A 27,581-nucleotide genomic window follows, 5' to 3' on the forward strand; every position below is an offset into this window, starting at 1 on the left:
TGTCGAAGAGCCCTTTCTTCAAGTAAAACCTTACAGTCACAAGAGAGTGAACCCTATAAACTTGAGCTACTTCAGTCACTGGGAGCAGAGAGGAGGAAAAGAGCTTTGGCTCTCACCCATCTGCTGTAAGTAAGTCGTCATTATCTAAAGATTACAAGTTAAGTTCAAAATATTTTTATTCATTAATATATCTACATTAGTTAGGATTGTGTTTAAGCAGCAATTTACTATTATGCCTGTGAAAAATGCTTTTTGAATGCATCTTTTAAAAAGGATTAAGCTTAAAATGTTTACATACAAGTTACACACTTTAAAAAGATTTTTACAATTCAGCTACACGTAAGATGATAAATGACAAATGCACTTTATTTTTAAAGAGGCTAGAAAGAAGTCAGTTTTTATAGTTACTATAATGCACCAATACACATATGACATAAACGAAGTAAGACTTTCATTAGATTTAGTATCTATGTGGCAATACAATGCAGTGTGTCACCCCTTCTTGAGAGAGAGTATTGAGAGAGGTTGAGAGAGAGTAGCGAAATGATCCAAGAACAGGAAGAGAGATGACTGCAAGAAAAAATTTTAAAGGACATGGTATATTTAGCCTGAATAAAAGTCAGAATTGACAATGATTTTTCCAAACTATGACAAAGTTAATCGTAAGAAGGATGCTGAGTAATGTTTCTTTACTCAACCAGAGTCAGAACTGCAGGAAATGAACTTAAATTGACCTGAATCGTTCAGTTAAGTCTTAAAGAACTTCCCATGACAGCAATAGAAAGTAAACTCTAAAGCAAGCTCCCAACAGAAGCTTTGGATTTTTTTAAAATAGTTGTTGACTTTATTTGTTTGTTGTTTGAAGATATACAACAGATATCTCTTTTGGATGACTTTGCTATATGCCCTTTAAGGCTGGATTTAATAGTATCTTCATAATATCTTCATAATAATATCTTCATTTAGCTTCATAATTCGATATGACAAAATAGCTTACACACACACATTCCTAGGTTATTAGGTCATTTATTTAATATAAAACATTTATTGCCTCTGTGTAGGCTTTCTATATGATGCACAAGAAACAGACAAGCAAATACTGCACCTTGGGTATATGGAAAGCTATTTTACATACTAGATTTGCTGAAAATAAATGATTTAGAAATCTTTCAATTACTTGATTGATGTAGAAAACTCCTTGTGGAAAATAATTATCAAAAAACTAAATAATTTTTTACAGTGGGAACTTTATACTTGTTTTACTAATTAGGTTATGATTTTTGTTCATACTTACCAAACAGAAATGTTTACAAATGAGAGCTGAGGGCAAGTGCTAACAAAATTTTGAATAAGTTGTCATATGAAGGCCAAAGGCTCAGATAGGAAGGGAAAATGAGGACCAACCTAGACAGACACCTGTTTTTTGATGTTTTTACAGCTTCAATTTCTCTCCTCTGTGCACTTAGTAGTTTCCTACTCTTTTTGGGTGGCATTTTTTTTAACTCCACACAATTCACCTGTGCAACAGCTCCGTCCGTGACCTCCATTTCTGATTAAAGATCTATCACTGGTTTGAACTGTGTGCTCTGCAACAGCATATTCTGTATGATCTTTGTAGTGGAACAGGCCGACGGGCAGCTATTACTGCAAACAGACAATGTCGATAACGAACCTCCAAATTGGAGGCTAAATTTTACATGTATTCAGGAATGGAGAAAAGTTTATTAAATATACCTTTATTTACTCCACAGAAATAATCGAACAGATAGTTGTGTATCGAACAGTCTTCTTTTTCGCACTGGCTGAACTGACACTTTCATCATATACTAAATCCCCAAGTACACTTGGGTCTGCTTCTGAACGCTCAATCTTGTACCACTTGGTTTATTTGCCTGGCACACTATTTTAATTACCGTAAGTTTACAGTACATGTTGTGATCTGGCAAGGCGAGTCTTGCTTGGGTTCTTCATGTTTCAAAATAATCGTAATTTATAAGACATATTTTGCATTTTTCATTGGTGAAGGGCCTGCATTAATGCATTAACAACTGATGGGTGTAAGTAAGTTCTAAAGAAACTTAAAAATGAAGTAAGGGCTTTATTTTTCAAAATCAATCATGATGAATTTTTAAAGACGTATTTAAAAAAAATTTTAATACAATGCTTAAAGGTTACGTTCCATTTAAAGTTATTACAAAATATTGGCTATATTTCCCGTATTGTAGAATACATCCTCGGAAGCCTATCTTACACCCAGTGGTCTGTACCTTCCACTCCTCCATGCCAATCATTATGAATTTTGACATAAGAATTTGACTGGGATGTTCAGATTAATAAGATGAAAAAGATTATACTCACTATTTATTTTCATAGGTGGATGAATGAAAACTTTCATCAAACATCACTATATAACATTTTAAACGTATTAAGACTATTATGCATACATTTACAATCTATAACATCCAGCATTGAAATGAGTCTCTAAAATTAATTTCTGCTTTAATGTTGTATGAATCTATGAAAACTTTTATTAACACAAACATTTTTTAGAGGCTAGAGATGAAAACTACACGAAAACTAAAAACAAGGAAAAGGTTCAAAGTTTCAAACCTCAGCCACCTCTACCCTTTCCAGAGAAGAGCATCACTGCATTCAGGGCGTGCACCTGCCCACTGATGCTCTGCACCTTCATTCCCACCTGACAGCTCTGCAGGTGGCTTGACTGTTGTTAGGCCTTTCCCCTCCCAACACCAGCAAGGACACTGGCCTAAGAGCTAGAAATCAATCCAGAAGCGAGGCCGTGCAGTAGTAGGGGATGAATTAGCTCTTTCAATATTTCAAAGAAACTCATCATGAACTACCCAATAGTTTTGTGATAACAGTACATTTTCATAAGTATTTCTAAAGTTAAATAATTTAAACTAGAGAAGATTGGTAACGGTAGTCATAATGAATAAGTTGGCTCAACGAAGGATTAAAAAGCATTCAAATTAGTTAAAAAATCTAATTTTGAGAAATAGATTTGGTGGGAAAAGAGCCATAGAATAGATTATCACACATTATTTCTTAAAAACCAGGATTTTTTGATGAATTGGGAAACTCTGATTCACTGACATCAACTAAAGAGAGAAGTCTACTTCACTTGGTAAACAGTTGCTCTCATCTTTCTTTCCATGAACGATTCAAAGATCACTTGATTCGTGAAACTTCACTTGCATGTTAAGGCTTCAACTCACAACCAGTTAAATTTTGGAACCACTTTTTAAGAAGAAAAAACATTATTTAGGCTTACCATTAAGTTATTTTTCTTATAGACACTAGATGGCACTGGAGAGTAGATGAATGTAGATCCGGGCAGAGGGCGTGAGCCAGGAACCCCACGTACACTGGACCTTGAACCACATGCCTAACTTCGTTAGCATAATTCTTAGAAATAAACCTACTAAAGTCATTGTGCATTGAACAAAGTCACACAGTTACTCTAAACTACTGGCTGTAAACTGGTTTCTAAGCTAATACACAAACGCTATCTATGAACTTACTTTATGAATTACAAAGTTTGACGTATAATTAGAGATCACTAGGTTTCCAGCTTTCACAAACCACTAATTACAGGTAACACAAGAAAAACTATAATAATGACATTACAAAAAATGTTACACAGTAAGTGGAGTATGTGACTAGGTGTGAAAGAGAAAACCTGTAGAAACATTAAAAAGTGAATTAAGCAAAATCTTAATCATGGAAAAATCAGTTTTGCCCAACAAACATTTCAAGAGCACCTTGTATATGTTATGTGTCAGACACTGGTATTGGTCAGAACACAAAAGGCTTCCTTTCCCAGCTCCAGATTTCTCACAAATTGCTTCTTCCTTTACTGTCCCTCCTTGTCTATTAAGGAAGAGGCCTCCTAAGCCCTGCTCCACCAGAGGGCTCATCGTCCAAGCTCTTTTCAGGGTCACCAACCCCAGCACCCCTGCCAGCCCCATCAACACGTTCTGTTCGCTCTGTTCGCACGTAAGGTCCTGTGCTGTGATTAACTGTGGATTTCTTGATTTCTCCAACTGGTTGTACATTCTTTGAGGACAGGAATGATTTTTTATTTATCTTTGTATGCTCAGCAATTTGGCACAGTTTTTGGTATATGGCAGGTGTCTGAAATGGTCTGTTAAATAACATGCATGATGTAACATTTAACCAATGGAGGTTAAATTCAGACTTAGAAAGTTTAAGACTTGTCAAAGTCCCAAAGTGGTGAATTGGAACTCACACAATCCAACTCCAGAATCAAAATTCTTTGGAAAACTAAGCTGCTAACTGGGAAACTTGCCTTCTCTTCCCAAGCTCTGAGACAGTGTAGACAGCACAGGAATTCTCTCTCCTGAAGGGCTGTCCCCAGTGGAGTGTGAGTACAGAAGTACAGGAAACGATTCTGGTTCATCAATGTGCCCCATGGCTAGCGACTGCCTGACCAAGGCTGGGGCTCAAGAAACAGTGTTCAATAAATGTCCTACCAGCTTTTTAAAACACATTATTTCAACACTGCTTTCAATTTCTTCCATTTACTGGTCTATTACTTTTCTATCATCATTTGCATTAAATGGAGCAATTTATATTTTCCTCAAAAACTGTCCATTTTATCTAGATTTTCACATTTATTAATATAAGTATCCTCTCATAATTTGTCATTTTCACTCTATTGTTTTACTATCTTTTAAATTATCTTCAAAATGATTGTGATAATCACATTTTATGCTTTATTTTTAGTGCTTTAATACCACTTAGGTTGTTTTCTATCATCTCCTAAACTTTCTATGTTTTCTTTAAATTTTTCCTCTCTGGTAATATGAATGTGGCTTTTAAATTCTCCTAGTATAACTTTTGATGTATTTAAATATTATTTAAATTATATTTCTCAATGCATCAATTTCAGAAATTAAATTTTTTCTACTGATTCTCATTTACGAAAAAAGAAATTAATACTTTTATAAGTATAAGAATGTTATAGTCCCTGCCATGTCTGTCTTAATCCTTGGTATTTATTCATATAGACTAAAAATTTTATTTCAGTCCATTTGGGTTGCATTATTATAATTTTGTCACTAAAGTATATATATTTTGTTTTGAAAGTGAGTTATTAAGAAACACTTTCTAACTATGATTCAAAATCCAGAGACAATTTTTAAAAACATTGATAAATATCTATAATATGCTACCTTTCACGTACAAAGGAAGAAATATAAGAAAATATACATGTATCTGCTCATTGTTAAAAAAAATGTTTTATTTTATTTAATATGGTTAGCTTACATTTTAGAAGTATGTCAACATCTGTTGCAAGCAATATGGCAGATTAGATAATTTGACATTCCTGAAAAAAACAATTTTAAAATTATTTAAAAGCTGGATAAAGTATATTTCACAAATATTTTATAATGCACTGCTGGGCTGGGAAGAATGCAGGAATCCACAGAAATCTAAAAGGAAGCAGATAAAGGAACCCTGTGAGGTAAGCAAATCCCAAACTGTTTCTTGAGAGCATCAACGAAAGCCTAGATATAGAGTTGACGCTTGAACAACATGGGTTTGAACTGTGTGCATCCGTTAATTTATTTCAGTAAATGCCGTGGTAGTACTACCCATCTGTGGCTGATTTGAGTCTGCAGATGTGGACCCGTGGATACTGAGGGCCGACTGTAAAGTTTCATGTGGATTTTCAGCTGCATGGATGGGGCCAGGACCAGCAAAGGGCTATGGGCTCATCTTAGTTTGAAGGGTGAATATACTTACAGCTGCAAGGGGATTACAAGGAAACCAGATTATCTTGGATTTATTGCTGGAGGGAAAATAAAAATCTCCTCTGAAAAATAATAACTGCACATCATGTGGATCTGAGGCTTGCATCTGTACCACTCAGTAGTCTGAAAAAAAATCTCAACTAGATCATTTGATTAAAATTGTCCTGAATTGATACTGCCTTAGGTGATTGACAGAAGTGTTTGATTGATACATTGATTGATACAATGTATCAATTGATTGATCAATACATTGATACATTGATACAGAAGTGTTTTCTAAATCATAATCACGCAGAAGTATGCAAACAATGAAGTGAAAAGTATAGCCAAGTGATTAACAGCATGGGGTTTGGGAGTCTAAATCCAGGCTCCAAGAGTCAAGCACCGTTGGAGATGCCCACACTGCAGACCCAGGCCTCGAGGCGCCCGCCGCTCTTCGACCTCTGCAGACAAGGTCTCCCCATTCTCCCCATTCTCCTTCAAGTGGAGCAGAAAAGGGCCGACCCACCGTGGCAGCCTCGGCCTAGGGTTCATATCATTTCTTTTCAGGTAAACAGCTAGAATGCTGAGTCCATGATCCAGGTTTCAGTAGAGAATCTGACTGGTCCCCGTTTGGGCCACAAAGAGCTGTGACTGAAGGTCAGGGGTCACATGAAACAAACACGGCTGCCATGGCCAACCCCTGTGGGTTTGTCTGGAGATGTCGGGGAAGGAGGAATGAGATGCGGACTATCGCAGTTACATGATAATAAACATACCAGATATCATAAAAATTACGGCAAATTATATAATAATTTTCTGAAAGGAAGTTTTGATTTTTAAGTAAAAATCTCAAATTTTAGAAACAATTTTTGGAATGAAGAGGAAAGAGATCTGTTTGCTATTTCAGTAGCTTAGCCATTCTAAAATACTATCGGTATGTAAAACATAAAGTATTTACAAGTGGGAGTAATTGTGAATAATTCAATTCACTAAACCCTCTTGTTGACTGTTTATGCGAAAGGCACTAGGAGAGATGCTAGGTGAATACAGAAGTGAATAAGGAAAGGTCCTTGTCCTAAAGAGCTTTTAATCTTGTAACATAGATTATCACAACGCAAGGGGAAACGAGGGCCGTGCAAATGGAGAGGATCAGTTATGAGCTAAGTCGTTCAGCCAATAAATACTTTTTGTGCAACTACTGCTGTGCTTTGCACATGAATACTATGAAAAATCTCAGACTACTGTGTCTCTATTCCTACTAACATTTTATATAATATAAATATTATATAATATTATACTATATATTTTGTGAGTTTTGATTACTCACAAAAACAAATATCACATTGCAAAAATACATCCCAAATCTCAAATAACAATACCAAACGCACAAGAAATACACAGTAAAAGTTTGCAAAATAACCTTGTAACGGAGTCTTATATATTTCGGCTATGAATATAGGTGTTATTGGTTCAGAGCATTTTTCTAAAATGTTACATATGTGTTAATACCATAATAAAACTCAGATGCCAGTAATGGAATGCCTCGGAATACTTTTGAAAGTGCCTATGCAAGCTGCACTTGACAGTGGACTGTGCTTGCAGTGAGTCAAACCAGAAACACAGAGTCTGCCTGGCGCACCAAAGGCTGGACCAGGCACCCCTGGGCAGCCCCATGCCACCAAACAGTCTGAGCCACGGCCGCCACAGCTCAGGAATCTATATGTAGCAACTCCATCCCTGCACTTTGAGAGTCATCTTAAAAACTATCTAGAATATTCACATAAAACTTCTGCTCTCATTTTCTTCTACTGCGGATTGTGTGTGAAAAAGGCATAGACTGTCCCTGACATCCCAGCCCACAGTGAGGAAAGACCTTCTATACCAAACAGTAAGTCTAGAAATGCCATTCAGAAAATAGGATGCCACAAACCAAAACCAAAACAATTAAATTATATGATTTTATGCCTAAATGTCACCATGTTGGCAATATTCCCAACTGGTAATAACCACATATAGAAACAAAATACAAAATGAGCTTTAAGGTACTTAATTATGATACATCTATTAAGTTGTTTGTAACATAATAGTTTATCTTTTTAAAGAAGCTTATAACATTCTCTTATCTAGAGCACCTATATCTAAATTTAGATACTTACATTATTACACTCTCCAAGGAAATACAGTGCAAATCCATCAGCTTTTGTGGCTGCCAAAGTAATAAAAAAGGAAGAAACTAATCTCAATGGAAGAATATAACATGCGTGAATTCTCTAAGGTGAGACCTCAAATATGAGTCTTTTGAATGGATTTGTTAGCAAAATTAACGGTCATGCAGTAAACTGAACAAAATATTTTATGGCTTTACTGAATCACATAATGAGAATATTAGCTATTGCACTTTTTAAGATGTGACACCCGCAAATGCATGCAGCAATGTACTACGTAATAATACATCTGTCAAAACGCGCACATCAGAACTATTAGAAAATATTTTTTAAATTTGAGACTTACATTTAATTTTTAAAGTATTTAAAACTAGACAAAGGGATATTCATAATACTGGATAACCAATAATATAGGCATCAACCGGAAAGAACGATGTACATATGCTTACATATCATCAGTGAAGAGAACATAATTTAACTTTATCTTCGGTTTAATTTTTCTACTAGGAGGAATATAAAACGTTTCTTACCAATTTTAATGATGCTACTCAATTCATAGAGGAGTAGTTGGTTGTCTCCTCCTGTATCCAACCGTTGTTCTATATAGCTGTTTAGTTCGTATACAACTCCCTGCATATTTGTATCTTGATACTATGAATAAAAGAAAAGACATAATTAAATATAATAAAATAAAAATTCCTTAGTTTGTAAAACATACTATTAATATATATGGCTTTATGTTATGTAATAGCTATTCATTATGCTTTTATAGAGCATGATTTAAATATTATGATCTACTATAAGCACAGATTGAAAATTAAAATTGCTACAACTTACTCAGAATTATCTATAGACTCCATGCATGCTTATTTATGCTAAAACATCGAATGTTACAAATTACAATTTTGTTTCTGAAGTTTTATATTGATATATGATGTATCAGGCAACTAGATCAGTAAAAACAGTTCGAAAGTTCGCTAACTGAATGAAACATCCTAATAAGCTAGAAAAGCCCCCCCGTGCATCGCACCGGGTGAAACAAAGTCTATTACTCTCCACTCACTTGGGTCCACGTGGCGACCACTCTAGTCTGACCTCAATTCTGTCACTAGAACGAGCTCAGGAGCCGCCGCCGTAGTAGCAGCAGCCCCGCTGCAAGCCCGTGGCCCTAGGCTGCACCGCGGTGCAGGAACAACAGCAGGTGGACAAAGGTCTGGGAAGAAGGTGGAAGCGAAACTGCTATAACCAGCACTGTGTCTTCTTCAAAGGGCTGAAAACAGTCTTCTAGGGAGCTTCCCTGCTACACAGCTTGCCTTCCTAAGCCTCTTCTAACATCAACCATGGCGAACTTTAAAATAAAATAAAATTCTGTGGCTCAAAACACTCTTGGGGTTTTTCCCACTGTACTTAGAACAACAGCCTCCTCCCAGCGTGGCCTTCGCACTGCAAGATGTGGTTATTTTCTGCCTTGGAATCCGTCTCAAGCCACCTCTCTCTGTCTCTCTCTCTCCCCCCCCCCTTTCTCTCTCTCTCTCTCTCTTTCTCTCTCTCTCTCTTTCTCTTCCTCTCTCTCTCTCTCTTTGTCTCTCTCTCTGTCTCTCTCTCTCTGTCTCTCTCTCTCTCTCTCTGTCTCTGTCTCTGTCTCTGTCTCTGTCTCTCTCGCCCTCTCTCTCTCTCTCTCCCTCTCAGCAGGCCTATTGCTTCCTGTTACTGTTGAGCACTGTACTCAGTAAACACCTGTGAAATGAATAAAGAATGGCTGAACCAGTCAGTCAATCATTCCACAGACATGCGCAGCCAATCCTGACAACCTACTATACGTAGGAACACTTCTAGAAACAAAAGATGCTAGAGCATGAACAAAATAAAGTTCCAGTCCTCAAGGAACTTACATTCCCGTCGGAAGAGAATAAGTAATCTACACGGTGTGAAGGAAGGCAGTGGTCACGGTGCAGAAAGGAGAGCTGGGACGGCTGACAGTAAATGGCTTTGGAGGGAGAGGGCTACCTTTTAAATAGGATGGTCAGGGAAGGGAAGGTTCAGTGACATGAGATATGGGGACAGACTCCAATGAAACTTAGAACCCGTAAGGGCTGAAGTCTGCCCATCATCCACCACCTCTCTTGGCTTCTGACCTATTACCCAGAAAATCAAGTATCAAGGATGGCTTGTCGAGAGATGAATACACACCGAAGGGAATGGATTAGATTTAGCTGAGGTATAGAAACCTCGGAAACAAAGGAGAATGGCATAGGCTGGTGCTATTCGCAGGTGCTGGAACACGCTAGAATAAAGACGATGGTGGAAGGCAAATTTATATGGGTGCAAAAAGCAGAAGTACTGGCTTCAGTGCGCCAGCGCTTGCTTGGCTAAAACCTATTCCCCCAAATGGCTGGCATTAAATGAGGCTGAAAACCAGAACTTCCCTGGTATATATTCCAACCTTGGCAACACTGGAATGCTAGAGGGGATTTGTTCTGCACGACCCATTTACCCATCCCCTAGCTATATCCCACGGGCACTCCCTTCATCAAGGCCATGAAAAATGCATCCCGAGGCCACACCCGCCTGGCCTGTGTGAAGAGCTCTGCGGTGTGGGCCTCGGATGACTAGGGGCACCACCGCCCTCCAACAGGGTCCCCTGCTTCACTGAGAAGATGGGATCTTGGCGTCGAGGGGACAAGAGGCAGCACATAATCTCCAGAGATAAGGTACTGTTAGCAAAATGGACAAAACGGAAGCTGCTATCAGAATGACCTGGCCAGTAGAGCTCTTCGACATTGGATCAAGCACTCGATCAGTGTTCCTGGAACTGAAATAGATAGGGCGACCTACTATTTTTTCATTTGTCTGGAGAGAGAAGTTCTGGGTTAAGCGAACAAAAATCTGACTTAATTACCACAGCAGGAAGTCAGGTACCTCAATGAATTCCAGACTTGAGCCACTTCACAGAACTTCTTGAATAAAGCCAGGGGAGACCAGGTCCCCTTGAGGAAGGATTTTGATTCACAGCCCCAACTTTACAGTGCTTCTTCCTACATTCCCCAAAGAGGTCTGCTGTCTTTAAGCTGGGTAACTGTGCACTGGGCGAAGGGGAAATTAGCAGAGTGATAGTGAAAAGGTGCATAAGAATCAAGAACACTTGAAATTCCGATGCCTACAAAACGTGACAGCATTGTGTGGGGTCGCAAAAGCTTTTGTTGTTTCTTATCATCTGTAAAAGGATCCTTTTTGAGCTATTCCAAGTTCTGAAGAACTCCAGAGAAAATATTCTACTCTAATATACCCTTTCTTCCTTACTGCTCATCAGAACCACTCATTCTATAACCCCCCCACCCCAAAGTCCTAGGAAAGAGCTTATCTGAGACTGAAGCCAAGAGATAGAGACTGAGTCATAATGACAGACTTTGAACCCCTAGACCCAGCCATGCAAAAGCCTTCAAGCCTAAAATTCTATCCCTAGGCATTTCTTTTTCATGAATCAATCCATTCTTCGAATATACCCTCTTTTTGGTGGGGAAGGGATACTTTAGCTAGTTTTAAGGTGGGTGTTTAGTCACTCAATAGAGGAGTCCCTATAAAAATGATATACAGACTGACCCTTTTCTCTTGACAATGTAATTCTGAGAATAGGCCCTTTAAAATGACCAGAATGCAGCGCTGACATTAATAACCAGCTGTTCTCCATCTCTTTTGGACAGGAAATGGGTTGTCACACACAAGTGAGAACAAGAAGACATTTGGGGTTATGGACAGTTTATCATGAGATTTCCTTTCAAGTCTCTGGGCTTCATTTTTTTCTTTTGTGTAACAAGAAGATTGAAATATATTGTCTTTAAAATACCTTTCAACAGTAACCTTCTGTGATGATCTATGACCTCGATTTTGTTGTTGTTTATATTAAACTTCAAATTCTAATCTTGAACCTAACAGATGGGTTAGTACACCCTGTTCGCTTTGATAAGCAATGACAATTGCATAAATCTCATAAGAGAAAAATGTTTAATTATGATTACTAAACTATACAAATGTAATATTACCTCTAAAATATTAAAGACGTACATCCATAGTTAGTGGATCATTCAAACCATAATATATTGAAAACTTTAAATTATATATAAATGTGAATAACAGGAATAATTATTATTTGGTTCTTAGCCTTATGGCCATCTTGCTGGTCATGAGCCCTAACACGAGAGGGAAGGAAGACGCAACAAGTGGAGATGAACATCCAAAAACGCACTTCTCTTACGGAAACAACATGATGAAGAAAGTTTACTAAGGGATCAATTCCATTCAGTTGAATAAACTTTCAATTCTATGTCTTGACTAATAGAAAATTACGATAGTATATTCATGAAGTTGTTAAGAACTTGTGTTTGCACAGCATTTTTAACGTCACAAAGTCCTTTCACCACTGCCTTTATTAAAAGAACCCATATAAAGTATATACTGAGTATCACTGAGACATTCCTCAATCAAGATGAGTTAGAACTCTAAGGTACAATGAGTTGGGCGGTATAAACCTTAGAATCAAACTGGACATGGCCAACCTCATTTTCTGTTCCACGCTGGTTTTCACGCAGTACTTGCTTTTCATTAGAACAACCACTAAAACAATGGATTTGCAGAGATACGACTTCATTGACAGGACTGTAGTGACCTAACATTAAAACCGGGAACTATGTCAGGTTACTACTGAAACTGTGAGCTCCAGCAAGCTCTGACAGACGGTATTGTTTCCCATGAAACAATGGGATGTCCTAAATCCCATTAGTATGTCCTAAATCATCCCTGTGGGTTTGTTGTGGTGCCTAACGGCATTTGGAACACAGTTTGGGAAGCAGGGGAACGGCCACTCTTTCAGCCAGAGGGAAATAGTATTTTATGAGACACAGTGGTAATGAATGGAGAAGTATTAACTCTTGGTTCAGAAAGAAAGCTGAGACCTGGTCTCACCAGAAGAGTAAATGTCCTCAGACTTGCTAAAGTGAATTAGGCGTTTAAACACAGGTTGGAAGACCACCACAAGAGTTTAGAGGCAATTCAAGAATGGAATGGGAGAGAGAACAAGATGAGGTCTGTGATGCCTGCTGGCCCCAAGAGCCCATGACTCTGTGAGGGGTTACTGACATATCTCGAAGCACTGGAACAAACACACTAGAAAACAGAGTGACATGGGTGTTAAGTTGGAAAAATACTTAAAAGCATGCAAAATGAGCTCTTAGTTTCCAGTATGAAGCTCAATGCTTGAATAATATCTTCTCATCATCATTCTTTAGATTTTTCCTGTTTCTTTTTTAAATTTACCTTTTTTTTAAAAAAATAACTTTTTGTTTTGATGTAATTTCAAACCTACAGAAAACTACAAGACTAGTACATGAAACTCCCGCATACCAACAATTATTTACATTTTGTCATATTTGCCTTATACTCTTGGTAAATTATTTCCCTTCCTTCCTTCCTCCCTCCTTCCTTCTCCTTCTCCTCCTTCTTTTTCTCTTTCTCCTTCTTCTTTCTCTCTCTTGCTCCATCTTTTCTATCTATACACACACATATATACACACAACAGTAATAAATATTTTTTTCTGAATATTTGAGAACAAGTTGGTATGCTCCTTTTACCCAAACCTTCAGTATATACTTCCTAAGAAAAAGAATATTAAGAGAATACACTGAATTTGTACACTGAATGTGAGAGACATAGTTACAATGCAGTTATCATAATCAGAAAAATTAACATTGCTACAACAATATTAGCTAATTAAAAATTCACATTCATAGAGAACAAACATGTGGACACCAAGGGGGGAAATTGGGGGGGGGGGGTGGGATGAACTGGGAGATTTGGATTGACGTGTATACACTAATATGTATAAAATAGATGACTAATAAGAACCTGCTGTATAAAAAATTAATTAATTAAATTAAAATTTAAAACATTCACATTCAAATTTCATACCTTGTCCCAATAATGTCTTTATAATTATCCCCCGCTCAGTGGTCCAGGTTTGAACTCCAGATCATATATGGCATCTAGCTGTCGTGTCTTTTTGGTATACTTTAATGTGGAACAATTCCACAGCCTTTCTGTGTTCAAGCCTTTCTTGAACTTGATGTTTTTGAAGAATATGGGCCAATTTTGATTTGTCTGATATTTTCTCAAGATTAGATTCAGGTTCTGTGTTTTCGGCAACAGTACAATGAGGTGATGAAGCTAGAATACTATCAACCATCCTACATTTGCTATTTGGCATTCTACTGGGAAGAAGAGCTTTCTGTTTTCCCTCATTCATTCATTTACATGAGCCTGGACTCACAGATGCTTATTTTATTCAACATGTGTAATTAATATTAATTAATACTGTTATACATGCATTTTAATGCTCAAATTGTCCCAGATTTGACCAATGGGAAGCCCTTTAAGATATCTCCTATGCCCTTTTGACAAATTTTCATGATGCTTTCAAGACTTTCTTACTTTCTCATCAAATATTTTGCTAGCGCTTGAACCAGCCATTTTTGTTTCTTAAAAGAAGTCCTAGATCCTTTTAGTGGCAAATGACATTTAAAATCTAAGAGCTGGAGCTATATGTGCCCACTGCTGTCATTGCTTCTAGGCTCCTTATCGACACAAATATAATATATATATATATATATATATATATATATGAGAGGGCCTTATGTAAATATATATATACATATATACAAATATGTAATTCTTTACTTATTTATTTATAAATACATGTAGAGTAAAAGATTAAAAACGATGAGTTCTTACTGATACTTTCAATTTCAACCAAACACCACAGTGTACACATTCTAACATTCCCCATTTCTATATCTGTAATTCCTTACCCAACAATGAAATATCTTACTGGCAATGACTATAACATATTTACATATTTTCTCAAGCCTAGAACATACGGAAGTAGTTTCGGAATTGTTACGCCATGTCACTGAAAATAGCAAACCTACTAACTAGTTGTCAATATGTTTTAGATTTTTAGGTAAATGTAAGAAATACTAAAATATACAAAAGTGAAATGTACAATTCATTAAGTTTTGACAAACAGATACATTCTTGTAACATATACACTAATTAAGACACACAAAATCACCATACAGGAATTAGTTGCATTTCTATTCACAGACTATCTGAAAAAGCAATTAAATAACAGTCTCATTTACAATAGCATGAAAAAGAATAAAATACTTAAGAATAAATTTAACCAAGGTGGTAAAAGATCTGTATGCTAAAAATTATAAAACACTGATGAATGAAATACAAGAAAGCACAAATAAATGAAAAGATACCCCCATACTCATGAATTTGAAGAATTAATATTGTTAAAATGTCAGTGGTATCCAAAGTGATCTACAGATTCAATGCAATCCTTATCAAAATTCCAGTGGCATTTTTCCTAGAAATAGAATAAACAATCCTAAGATTGTATGGAACCATAAGAGGCTCTGAATAGCAAAAGCAATCTTGAGAAAGAAGAAAAAAGGTGGAAGCATCACACGTCCTGGTTTCAAACTATATTATAAAGCTATAGTAATCAAAACAGTATGGTACTGTCATAAAAACAGACACTTACCAAATGGAACAGAATAGAGAGCCCAGAAATAAACCCATGCATATAAGGTCAACTACTCTTTAACAAGGGCAACAAGAATACACAGCATTGAAAGGATAGTCACTTCAATAAATGTTGATGGGAAAACTGGATATTCACATACAAGAGAATGAAATTGGACCCTTATCATATGCCATACACAAAAATCAACTAGAAATAAAGACTTAAATGTAAGACCTGAATACTGTATTGCATACCTGAAATATGCTAAGGTAGATCTTCAGCATTCTCACCACACACACAAAAAGAAAAAAGTAATTATGTGAGTGATGACTGTATTAATTAACTTTATTGTGGTAATCATGTTACAACATATATCAAATCATCACCCTGTATACTTTAGACATACACAATTATTATTTGTCAAGAAAAGAAAAGGAAAATAATTTTTAAAATAAATGTAATTTTTAAAATAAATAATAAACATCTCAGCAATAATAATAAAGGTATAGAGCATTTCATCTTTCTATAAAGTCCCTCCCATGGTCCTTCTTAATTAACCATCTTCCCACTAGAGTGGTGCCTGTTTTAAGAATTTTATGGAAATGGAATCACACACATGAACTATTTTGAATCTTGTTTTATTTGTTCAACATAGTATTATTGATATTCATCCATGTTGGTGTGTGTTCTGGTAGCTTGTTCCTTTCTATTTCTGGTAGCATCTGTGGTATAAATATACCACAAATTGTTTATCTGTTCTACTATTGTTGGATATCTGGGATGTTTCTGTTTCCAGCTTTGGAATGTTGGGAATAAAGCTGTTATGAACATTCTTGCAGAAGTCATTTTGTGAACACAGGTTTTCAATTATATTAGAATAAAGGCCACATGTAACAAACCAACAGCTAACATCATACTCAATGATGAAAAGCTGAAAGCATTTCCTCTAAGATCAGGAACAAGACAAGGATGTCCACTCTCGCCACTTTTATTCAACATGCTTTTGGAAGTCCTAACCACAGCAGTCAGAGAAGAAAAAGAAATAAAAGGAATACAAATTGAAAACGAAAAAGTAAAACTGTCACTGTTTGCAGATGACATGATACTATACACAGAAAACCCTAAAAACACCATCAGAAAAGTACTAGAGCTCATCGATGAATTTGGTAAAGTTGCAGGATACAAAATTAACATACAGAAATCTGTTGCATTTCTATACACTAACAATGAACTATCAGAAAGAGAAATTAAGGAAACAATCTCATTTACCACCACGTCAAAAAGAATAAAATACCTAGGAATAAACCTATCTAAGAAGGCAAAAGACCTGTACTTGGAAAACTATAAGACACTGACGAAAGAAATTTAAGAAGACACAGACATTTGGAAAGATAAACAGTGTTCTTGGATTGGAAGAATCAATAATGTTAAAATGACATACATCCCAAGGCAATCTACAGATTCAGTGCAATCCCTATCAAAATACCAATGGCATTTTTCACAGAACTAGAACAAATAGTTTAAAAATTTGTATGGAAACACAAAAGACCTCGAATAGACAAAACAATCTTGAGAAAAAGAACAGGGCTGGAGGAGTAATGGTTCCCCACTTCAGACTACACTACAAAGCCACAGTAATCAAAACAGTATGATACCGGCACAAAAACAGACACAAAGATCAATGAAACAGAATAGAGAGCCCAGAAATGAACCCACACTTATATAGGTAATTAATCTATGACAAAGGAGGCAAGAATATACAATGGAGCAAAGACAGTCTCTTCAGTAAGTGGTGTCGGGAAAACTGGACAGCTACATGTAAAAGGATGAGATCAGAACATTCTCTAACACTATACACAAAAATAAACTCAAAATGGATTAAAGACCTAAATGTAAGACCAGATACCAGAAAACACCTAGAGGAAAACATAGGCAGAACACTCTGACATAAATCACAGCAATATTTTTTGGATCTCTTAGAGCAAAGGAAACAAAGGCAAAAATAAATAAATAAATGGGACCTAATTAAAATGGGACCTAATTAAAAGCCTTTGCACAGCAAAGGATATCATTGACAAAACAAAAAGACAACTTACTGAATGGGAGAAGATATTTTCAAATGATATGACTGATAAGGGGTTAACATCCAACATACATAAACAGCTCATACAACTCAACATGAAAAAAAACAACTGATTAAAAATTGGGCAGAAGAAGTAAATAGACACTTTTCTAAAGAGGAAATGCAGATGGCCAAGAGGCACATGAAAAGATGCTCAACATCACTAATCATCAGGAAAATGCAAATCAAAACCACAGTGAGATATTACCTCACACTTATCAGAATGGCTATCATCAAAAATCACAAATAACACATGTTGTTGAAAAGCGAACTCTTGTGCACTGCTGGTGGGAATGTAAATTGGTGCAGCCACTGTGGAAAACAGTATGGAGGTTTCTCAAAAAACTAAAAATAAAACTACCTTATGACTCAGCAATTCCATTCCTGGGTATATATCCAAAAAAACCCAAAAACACTAATTCAAAAAGATACATGTACCCCGGTGTTCATAGCAGCATTATTTACAATTGCCAAGATATCGAAGCAACCTAAGTGTCCATCAACAGATGAATGGATAAAGAAGATGTGTTATATATATACAATGGAGTACTACTCAGCGGTAAAAAAGAAGTGAATTTTCCCATTTGCAGCAACATGGATGGACTTGGAGAGCATTATGTTAAGTGAAATAAGAAATAGAAAGACAAATACTGTATGATATCATATGTGGAATATAAAAGATACAACTAGTGAATAAAATGAAAAAGAAGCAGACTCACAGATATAGAGTACAAATTAATGGTCACCAGTGGGGAGAGGGAAGTGGGGAAGGGCAATACAGGGGTAGAGGATTAAGAGGTACAAGCTATTATATTACATATAAAATAAGCTACAAGAATATGTTGTACAACATGAAGAATATAGCCAATATTTTATAATAACTATAAATGAAGTATCACCTTTAAAAATTGTTAATCACTAAACTGTATACCTGTAACTTATATAATATTGCATAGCAACTATACTTCAATAAAAAATAAATTTTTTAAAAAGTAATACTTAATTCTCAGAAAAAAATAGAAACAAAATTATACTAGGCAAATACATGACAGGGATATTCCTGGGTCAAAAAGTAAATGCATGTTTAACTTGACAAGAAAGTGGCAAACATTTTTCAATGTTATATATTAAAGATCAAGTTATCAAAATGATTTGAGTATTTTAGAGGAAAATAAGTTATAAATATAGGTCATTTACTTCACACAAACACCATAGGCAGAAGAATTTTAACTACTCTAAGGATGAGCAATCGCAATGAACAGTTAAGAAAACCTGTGGCCTCAAAGGCATCGTGGGAGAAAAAGAGAACAGGGCTAGGAAAGAGGGTGCTACTGACCCTTTTGCAAATGCTTATTTTAAAAGAAGTCCTCAACAGCAAGCAAGGGATTAGTAGATATTCATCTTAACTAACTGAGCCCATCCTAACACTAAGAGGAAGCTGCCTCGCTTGTCCTGCCACATAACTGAGTGCAGAGGGAAGGCTACACGTGGCGCTAGTTCAGAAGAAGCGTCTTACGAAAAGCTGCAAAGGATGGAGAAAACAGGAGGAAGGCAGGAGAGCAACGAGCAGGACATGAGGACAGAATGATCACAGCTTACACTTACGAAAGACAGTAAATTCACGTTAAAAGCGGCGAAAGCAAGCAGGCTGAGAGTCTATAAATGAGGGAGGCATTCTTTTGAAAACACATCATCAGCTCAACACAAGGACAGAAATAATAAAAACTAATATTCCTAAAGAACACTTAAGTTTTCAAAGGACTATTATTAACTAATTTAATTTAGGGCAAAAAGGTCCATGAGATGAAAGGGCTTTTCATAATAAAAATTTAATTTAGGAAGAATGACTCCAGGAGATAAAATAGTTTCAAATCACTCAAGATAAAATAGTTTCAAATCACTCAAGTAAAATAGATTCAAATCACTTAAGACCGCTAATAGAAAACAAATTAAGTTATCAGGAGAAGATGAATAAAGAGAAGGTTAGAGAAACAAAAGATGTATCTAAGGGCTTTACCTAGTAGGTATACTTCTGAATGTCAGTAAGTCAATAAGTCTTTTTAAACAAATATTTATTCACCAACGTGTCAAGCACTATTGTAAGTATCAGATAAGGCTCTAACGCTCACGGAACTTAAATCCCAGTGAGGAGAAAGTGATAAACAAGAAAATATCAGCTTGTGATAACATCTACGGCAAAAATGAAACATATTTATGACTTTGTTGCCACCTTTAATGTAATAAACTGCGATCTAGGAGAAACTGGATTTTATGCACAACTACTCTTTGGCTGGATCATTACTATTTTCGTTTTTCATTCAATAAGGAAATGTGCACAAAACAATGGCCTTTAATTAGCCTTTGGTTCTGTGGCCAAGACCAAACTCTACTAAGACCAAACAGCTTAATACTGTTTCTCCATTGTTAACACTTTTCAGCATCTATATTCTAAAATAAAGTTGTGGTTGCCAAGAAGGGTCTTAAAAAACAGGTAATAATTTAAAATCTTGTGAAAGAAGAATGTGTTCAGTTCCCATTTTTTAAAAGAATTATCATAATGGTTTGATATTGTTTTTAATCACCACCGTCATGATTAATAGGATCTGTATTCTTCTATACATCACTCATATCATTTTATTATCATTGATCAGGAACAAACTTTAATAGATAGATGATTGGTATGTTTAATTTATTGTTAAGATTATGGGTTTCATCCTTAGTACAAGCAAACAAAAATCACTATCTTTGACCACCGTTTTCCAGTATGTAAATAGAATGAAATATTTTCATAGAGCAGATGGATGCATTCAGTTACACAGGGAAATATTTTGCAACTAGTTCTCTCAGGAAACCGAGGTGCTTAGAACTGATACTCCACACGGGTTTCTATGGCTATAGTTAATAACTAGCGGCAAAGCCTGTGAAATGAAATTTAGCTAAAACAAACAATGCCATGCTTTACGAGACATTTTCTTTGGGGTTTCCACAAAACTCAAGTTGGAGTGCCTGAAGCTATTTTGACCGGTGTGATATGGAAAACACAGACCCTGCTTGCAGGCTTCCAGCCAGTATTCCTCAGGAAAGTGGGTGATTTTCCATCAGGGTGAGAAATACTTGTTGCGCTCTTTGATATTTAAAATCCAAAATGCCAGAATTTCACTTTCCCTGATAGGAATGCTACATCTCTACCAGCTCCGGCTTCTCCGTCCTACAGATATGCTGATAATCAATGGGACGGTGACCTGCCTGTCCTCTAGGGCCTTGTTTCTAAGTATCATATTCAACTGTCCAAACCCCACCTCTTAGCCAAATCCTGATTAAAGTAAATTATATATAGGGAGATTTTAGAAGACATGCTTTCTGTCTGCTTCTCCACACATTCTAACTTCTGTCCTTGGGCCACAGCACATGAGCCCCGTGATTATCAGCTGGAGGCGGGGTACAGGTAACATGAAACATTACTCCAGATAATTCTGCCATGTGTCTACCTACTCTCGCTGTTTGTGTATCACCTTCACTTACTGAACAGCGAACCACATTTTAATAGTATGTCTCTGAAACTTACTAAAGATGGATGTAAGATTATATAAACAGATTTGTACTTTTATGAAATTTAGTAATGACAATAAAAACTTTGCCCTTAAGAATAATTGATTGGTATCCTTCCCTAAGACATGTAAAAATAAATAAAGGAAACCTTATTTAAATTGGAATCAGTTAAGGGCAGAAGGGGGAACTCTCATGCAGACCCCAAACAGGAAGAGACTACCTTGCATCTCCAACTGGGAGAAGGCTGCTTACTACCTAACTACCCAGTAGAAGAAAAGAAAATCTTCACCCCGCCCAGGCACAGCCCAGCCAACAAGAGACTGTCACAACTCAGCCAATGAAAAGACACTACACTCTGAACTCCCAGTTTCCTCCAGTGGACTCCTTGCTTATCAAGAGCCCCTCCAAACCTCCCCTTTTCCTCTGTAAAAGACCATTCCTCTTCTTTGTCTGGACTTGCTTACAGTCTTTGCTATAACATTCTTATCCCAAATTGCAATTCTCTGCTACTCCTGAAAAAAACATACCTTGCTGGTAAAATAACTGTCTTTTATTTTTAAGGTCAACTTTACACAAGTGAAGCAACCTACTTTGGTTCAGTTTCACGTAACTGGAAGTTAACAGCCTGCTTATTCATAGAAAAGTACTGACTATTCCAATTTTTATTTCTCCTCTTCTGTTTCTTCCCCTATTTTGTTTCTTTGGTTATATTTGTTTTCTGATAACCAATTAAAAATTCTTTTTAAGACTGATATGGTATAAAAAGAAATTGAAAGTGAGTAAATGGGAATTAGTTGCGAAGGAAAAGACTTGATGTGTCCTGGGGAGGCTGCCGAAGGTGGGTGAGGCCCCTTGAGCACTCAAGGGCTGTGCAGCAGCCAACTTGCCCCCTGTCCCAGATCATCACGCTTTCTCTCTCGACTGTATTATTTTCGTTAGTATATTTCTGTTGTCATTTAGCCCATTTTTAAAAAGACAAACCAAACATTTTAAAAAGAAAATATCTGAGGGGTGGAGAGTGGAAAGTGGTCAAAAGATACAAACATTCAGTTATAAAATAAGTAAGTTCTGGGGATATAATGCACAGCATCGTGACTGTAATTAATAAGACTGTATTGGATATTTGAAACTTGCTAAAGGGAGTAAATCTTAACAGTTCTCACCACAAGGAAAAAGACATTTGTAACTATGTGTGGTGGTGGATGTTAACTAGACCCATTGTGAGGATAATTTCACACTATGCACATATATTGAATCATTATGTTGTATACCTGAAACTAACGAAAGATTATGTGTCAATTGTATCTCAAGAAAAATATCTCAGCTCCCTATTTAGCTACCACCCTATTTCTCTTCTCTCTTTTAAGGCAAGACTCTGTAAAACAATTGTCTGTATTTGCTGCCTACAATTTCTCTTCTTCCTCTCCCTCTCCCTCCCTCTCCTTCTCCCTCTCCCTCTCTCTCTCTCTCTCTCTCTCTTTCTCTCTCTCTCTCTCAAACTCAACCTAATATCTCCAGTGAAACAGCTCTTACTTAGGTCACCAATGACTCCACTTTGCCAAATCCAGTTGTCAACTCTCAGGCTTCATTACCCTTGAAATACAGGCAGCATTTAACACACCGGTGATCATTCTCTCTGTCTTGACATAATTTCTCCTCCTTGCCAGGATGCACACACCCCTGGTCCTCCTCTTGCCCCTTGGACACCTCTCTTCAGTCTCTGTAGGTCCTCCTCCCATCTCAGGCTTCTAAATGTTCTGTGCCAGGGCTGGCCTTTGGTTTTTATCCTCTTCTCAAACCACAGGCACTTCCTAGGTGATCTCATCTAGCCTCACCACTGCACATACCACCCTACATGCTGATGATTCTCAACTCGCCCATGTTACTAAGACTTCTCAGAGTTCTATCTCTAATCCAGATCATTTCCCTATACTCCAGACTTACATATATCCAGCCAACTACTTAACATCTCTATTTAGAGATGTTCTCTAGTATCTCAGACTTAGCACATCTAAGACTAAGCACCCAGTAGTGGCCTCTGTTTACCCCTCCTCCACACACACCTTGACCTGCCCCTCTGGCAAACACTCCCATCTAAGTAATAGCAACTCACCCTTCCATCTGCTCAGGCAAAACCTCGATGCGATCATTGCTCTTTTTTGTCTCTTTTTATACCAGACGTCTGATTAATCGGCAGTTCTTGTTCACTCTACTTTCCAAATATACGTAGAATTCAGTCTACCAAATCCAAACACTTCTCCCCACCTCCATCCTCATCAGCCGGGGACAAGCCATCTTCATCTCTCACCAGGATGACCGCACTAGCCTCTACCTGCCACCACCCTTGGCAATGAAAGTCCTGCCGAATTTATTAAGATTTCTGCACTTATGTTTGCGCTAGTAAAACTGGTCAATACTTTTTCTATTTTGTATAATGCTCTAATTTTTGTTTTAGGAATAAAATTCGGTCTTGAGTGAGATAAGTTATTTTCTTAACTTTGGAAATACATACTTTATATTATGTAGGAATTTTCTCCTTTTTTATGTTTGGTGGAATTATCCAGTAAAAGCTTTTGGGTATGGTGCCATTTTAGGGGGGTCTTTTAATAACTTTTCAGTTTTTTTTCGTTGGTTAACAATATATTTAGGTTTCTTAACTCTTTTTCAATCAATTTTAATAATTTATAATTTCCTTAAAATTTCCCATTACATCTAATTTTTCAAATGCATTAGTATCTACTATTCCTTATTAAATTAGTAATAATCGCCCTGTTGCCTGTACTATAGTTATCTTTCCTTTCGCATTCCTTAATATTTGTTATTTTCTTATTTCTTGAATAGATTGCCAAACACAGTCTATTTTATTGATCTATTTAAGAAAATATCTTTTTCATTATTAATCAAGCCTGTATTTTAAATTGTGGGCCATTAATTTCTTTTCATTAATTCCCTCTGCTTTTAAAAAGTTTATTTTTGGTGTTCTAGAAATGAATATAAGAATATAAATTTTCATCCTATTGCACACCTTAGGTTTGGTAGATTTTGTCCCCATTTTACATTTGAGCCTTTTAAAAGTTATTTTTTTAAAAGGTCACCCAGATGAAGAGTGGCAAAGTAGAAATTCAAATCTAAGTGTGATTTACACTATACCAGAGAAGTTCTTTTGAATGTATCACACGCAAAAGACATAGAGATGCAATTCACACAAAAAGAAACATAGTTAACATATGGCAATATGTTTATTTGCTTTAAAAAAATATTAAAATTATGGCATGCCATTTACACAAGAAGAGATATAATTGCTAATCAAATTGGGTTACAATGAAACCTTAAATTGGAACAATAATTTGATAAACCAACTTAACAATGTATATTAATTGTCATAAAATATTTGTGTCCTTTGACCAAGTAGCCTTGAATCAGTGTTTTTCCTCAGGACATATTTCATAAGACTAAAACTGCTATATAAAAATTAGAATATAAGGAAACATATCTACAGCATTTTGAGCGACAAAGACAGTCCCCACGAATTCTAGACCTGGCTAAACTTCTCATATTCTAGCACTCAGGACCCAAATACTCTTCTTATCTTGTTTTTTCTCTCTTTTCCTGTCAGAAGCTGGAACCACTTAACAACAACAACAACAATAATAGTAAAATAAAAGATTAACTTCGCTGACTAGATGAAAACAAATGACACAGATATGACAGTTACCACATCCCTCTAGATCCCCTCCTGCCTCAACCTCTCTGACCAGGGCTCTTTCCTGCACTCATTCAGTTCTGGCCCAGATGACCTCCTTCTGTAACGTGAACCTTCCTGCCTCTGGGCCCTTGTACTTGCTGTGCCATCTGCCTGGAGTGCTCTTCCCGCAGTTCTCAGCATGGTTCCCTCCTTCATCTCCCATAATATTTCCTCAATTACCCTGGTAAGCCATCCCTGGCTGCACACTCACACCCCTAGCACCACATCCTCTGTCCTGGCTTTGTCTCTACAGTTAAGACCACTCCTAATCCACCATCACTCTCTATCAGCTCATTCTGCTTTATTCTTCTATGTACTTATCATAATATTTATCACTGCCTGATATATAAAAATTAAAAACAAAACTTGCAACTGTCTCCACCACCACCTTCCATACTATGATAACTGGAATACTGTTCTGCGCTGTATCCCTAAAACCTAGAACAGTGCCTGGCATATAAATGCCCAAGAAATATTTGTCTATGGAATGGCAGGAAAGGAGGAAGACACGGAGAGAGGGAGGGATGGAAGGAGAAAGAGAGGAAGAAAGAGGGGACGGAGAAAGGGCTTCAGACTTATAGATCTGACTTGACTTCATGGAAAAAACATCTTCCATTTCTGGATCAATTACCAGAAATGTCCTATAGTTTCTTGGAAAAGCTAATTCTCCCTAAACCCTATTACAGATACATAGTGTCCGAGGGCTACCTGGCCTACCTCGTCTTACCAGGGTCAAGCCACAATTGGTCTATAACGTCATGACATTGCCTCAACCTTCTAAAAAATATATTAATAATGCATACTCTGTCCAGAGAATGTCAACCCAGACCCTAAGGAGGCCCACGGGAAAAAAAATTATTTTAAGTGAGTGTGTCTCACTGGGAAAGACAGAACACAATCCCTCTAATTAAAGAGCTCTGTATGGAGTAGGGGGTATAGCCTTTTTTGAGCTGCTACAAAAGTCAAAACAATACTAGTCGATGGCAATTAAAGAGAGGTTGTTTGGCGCTAAGTGAGAAAGTATGTCACAATAACCAGAACTGCCTGGAGGGGTAAGAATCTGCGTCACTCAAGAGCATGCCTTTGACAATGGATGTGCCCTGTGGCCGCCAGTCACCAGTTACCAAAAGTTTGCACTAGGATTTCTAAAGCTTAATTTTAACTTAAAACATTGGTATACTATTTTATAATGCAAATTCTATGTATCAGAACTGACCAAGATCTGGGGTATATTCAGAAAAAAAAAAAAAAAAAAACCCAACTTTTAAAGATCCTGGCAACTGATACTATTCTAGGTTATCTGTTCATATAATTATCATTTCTCACCTGCAATTGCATTTTCTCCAAATTTGGTATAAAGTAAAAGAATTTTATAAAATAATAGCAAAGAAAAAATGACTATGTATAGTTTATCATCATTTCTAATGGGCTTAAAGATAGTGTGTGGTATTGTCTGCATCTCTTCTCTCTTCACCCGGAAGAAGGCACTGGCATAGTAAGAAGTAGGTGGCAATCTGAATCCAAGATGTCTTGTGGCGATATTTTGCATAACTAAAATATATAGAAATGCATTCAATTAAAAAGTCTACTCCTTGTCTATATAGCTGTTCTCCCCAAATAGAACCTGGCTTATAATTGAAAGAGTGAGCTGCAGTAACAAAATCAGTTATGACAGACAGTATGGTACAAAATCTTTAATCTGGGGGACCCTGGAGGCGAAGGGCGAGTTCCACCAAACAGGTGGATAGATTTAATATACTGAAATAAGCAAGGTATCAGAAGGGCAGCTCTGGTCTTTGCTGTGAGCAGAACAGGGTGTAAGGAAAACACGGGGTGGGTTGAAACCACCTTTCTGGGCATCTCTTTTCCCACTTCTCTCAAAAACAACAACAATGTCTAAAATCTTCTGAAGGCTATAAAGGTTAAATTGAGGTCAGGGGTTCCCTATAAACTAAAGTTATTCTAAAACAAGAATATTGATGAGTAAGTTGTAGTTTTTTTCCCTACTGTCCTGGTTTTATAGACACCTGGTACTATCTCAGAGATCTGAGATAGTACCTTTGCCAATATCGACACCCCAGTATCTTATGACGGCCCAGGTCCACTTGTGAGAATATTCTTTTATCCTCAAGCATGGCTTTTCAGCCATTTCTGCTGCTCTCAGTAGCTGTAAAATTCCAGGCTGATCCCTCTGTCCCCTGATATACCTCGAAGCACTCAGTCTTGAGAACTTTCCAGGTGTGAATCCTGTAAATGTGAAGTTAATAGTGCATGTACCCAGGAAAACCCTGAGACTTACAGAACACTTAAGAGTCTGTTAGGTTGCTAGGGACAGAAGAAATTCTGCCCAGTCTCCAACAATGGTCCTTGTCACTTTAAAGATTCCTTTCTACAGATAATTAAAAATAAAGGAATAGATCTATATATGTGATCCTGATAACAGTACTTCAGTTTATGTCTTATGATAAAGAGTGATCTCTTACATAAGGTTGCATCAGATACAATTCTGATTATTTTCAACATTGAATCCACATTTTAAGATCTTTATCTGTAAACAGGATATACAGTTGATTCTTTTTCATATGTAATTACAGAATTATAATTTTGTAGCATTAAACATGGCATGCTAAAATGCTC

The 27,581-nt window shown here is 36.7% G+C and overlaps 1 protein-coding gene across 2 annotated transcripts in view; it reads right to left on the reverse strand.

The window, feature by feature from the left end:
• The window catches only part of PDE10A (phosphodiesterase 10A), a 300,047-nt gene that overhangs the window by 87,729 nt on the left and 184,737 nt on the right, over positions 1 to 27,581 (reverse strand). For both annotated transcript variants that reach the window (XM_033867960.2, XM_073789817.1), the window contains 2 exons: positions 8,476 to 8,596; positions 7,937 to 7,986 (listed from right to left, as the gene is read on the reverse strand). In XM_033867960.2, coding sequence (XP_033723851.1) covers positions 7,937 to 7,986; positions 8,476 to 8,596 — 171 coding nt within the window. The remainder of the gene's footprint in view (positions 1 to 7,936; positions 7,987 to 8,475; positions 8,597 to 27,581) is intronic.

The sequence above is a fragment of the Tursiops truncatus genome, chromosome 12, assembly GCF_011762595.2.
Source record: "Tursiops truncatus isolate mTurTru1 chromosome 12, mTurTru1.mat.Y, whole genome shotgun sequence".
NCBI lineage: Eukaryota > Metazoa > Chordata > Mammalia > Artiodactyla > Delphinidae > Tursiops > Tursiops truncatus.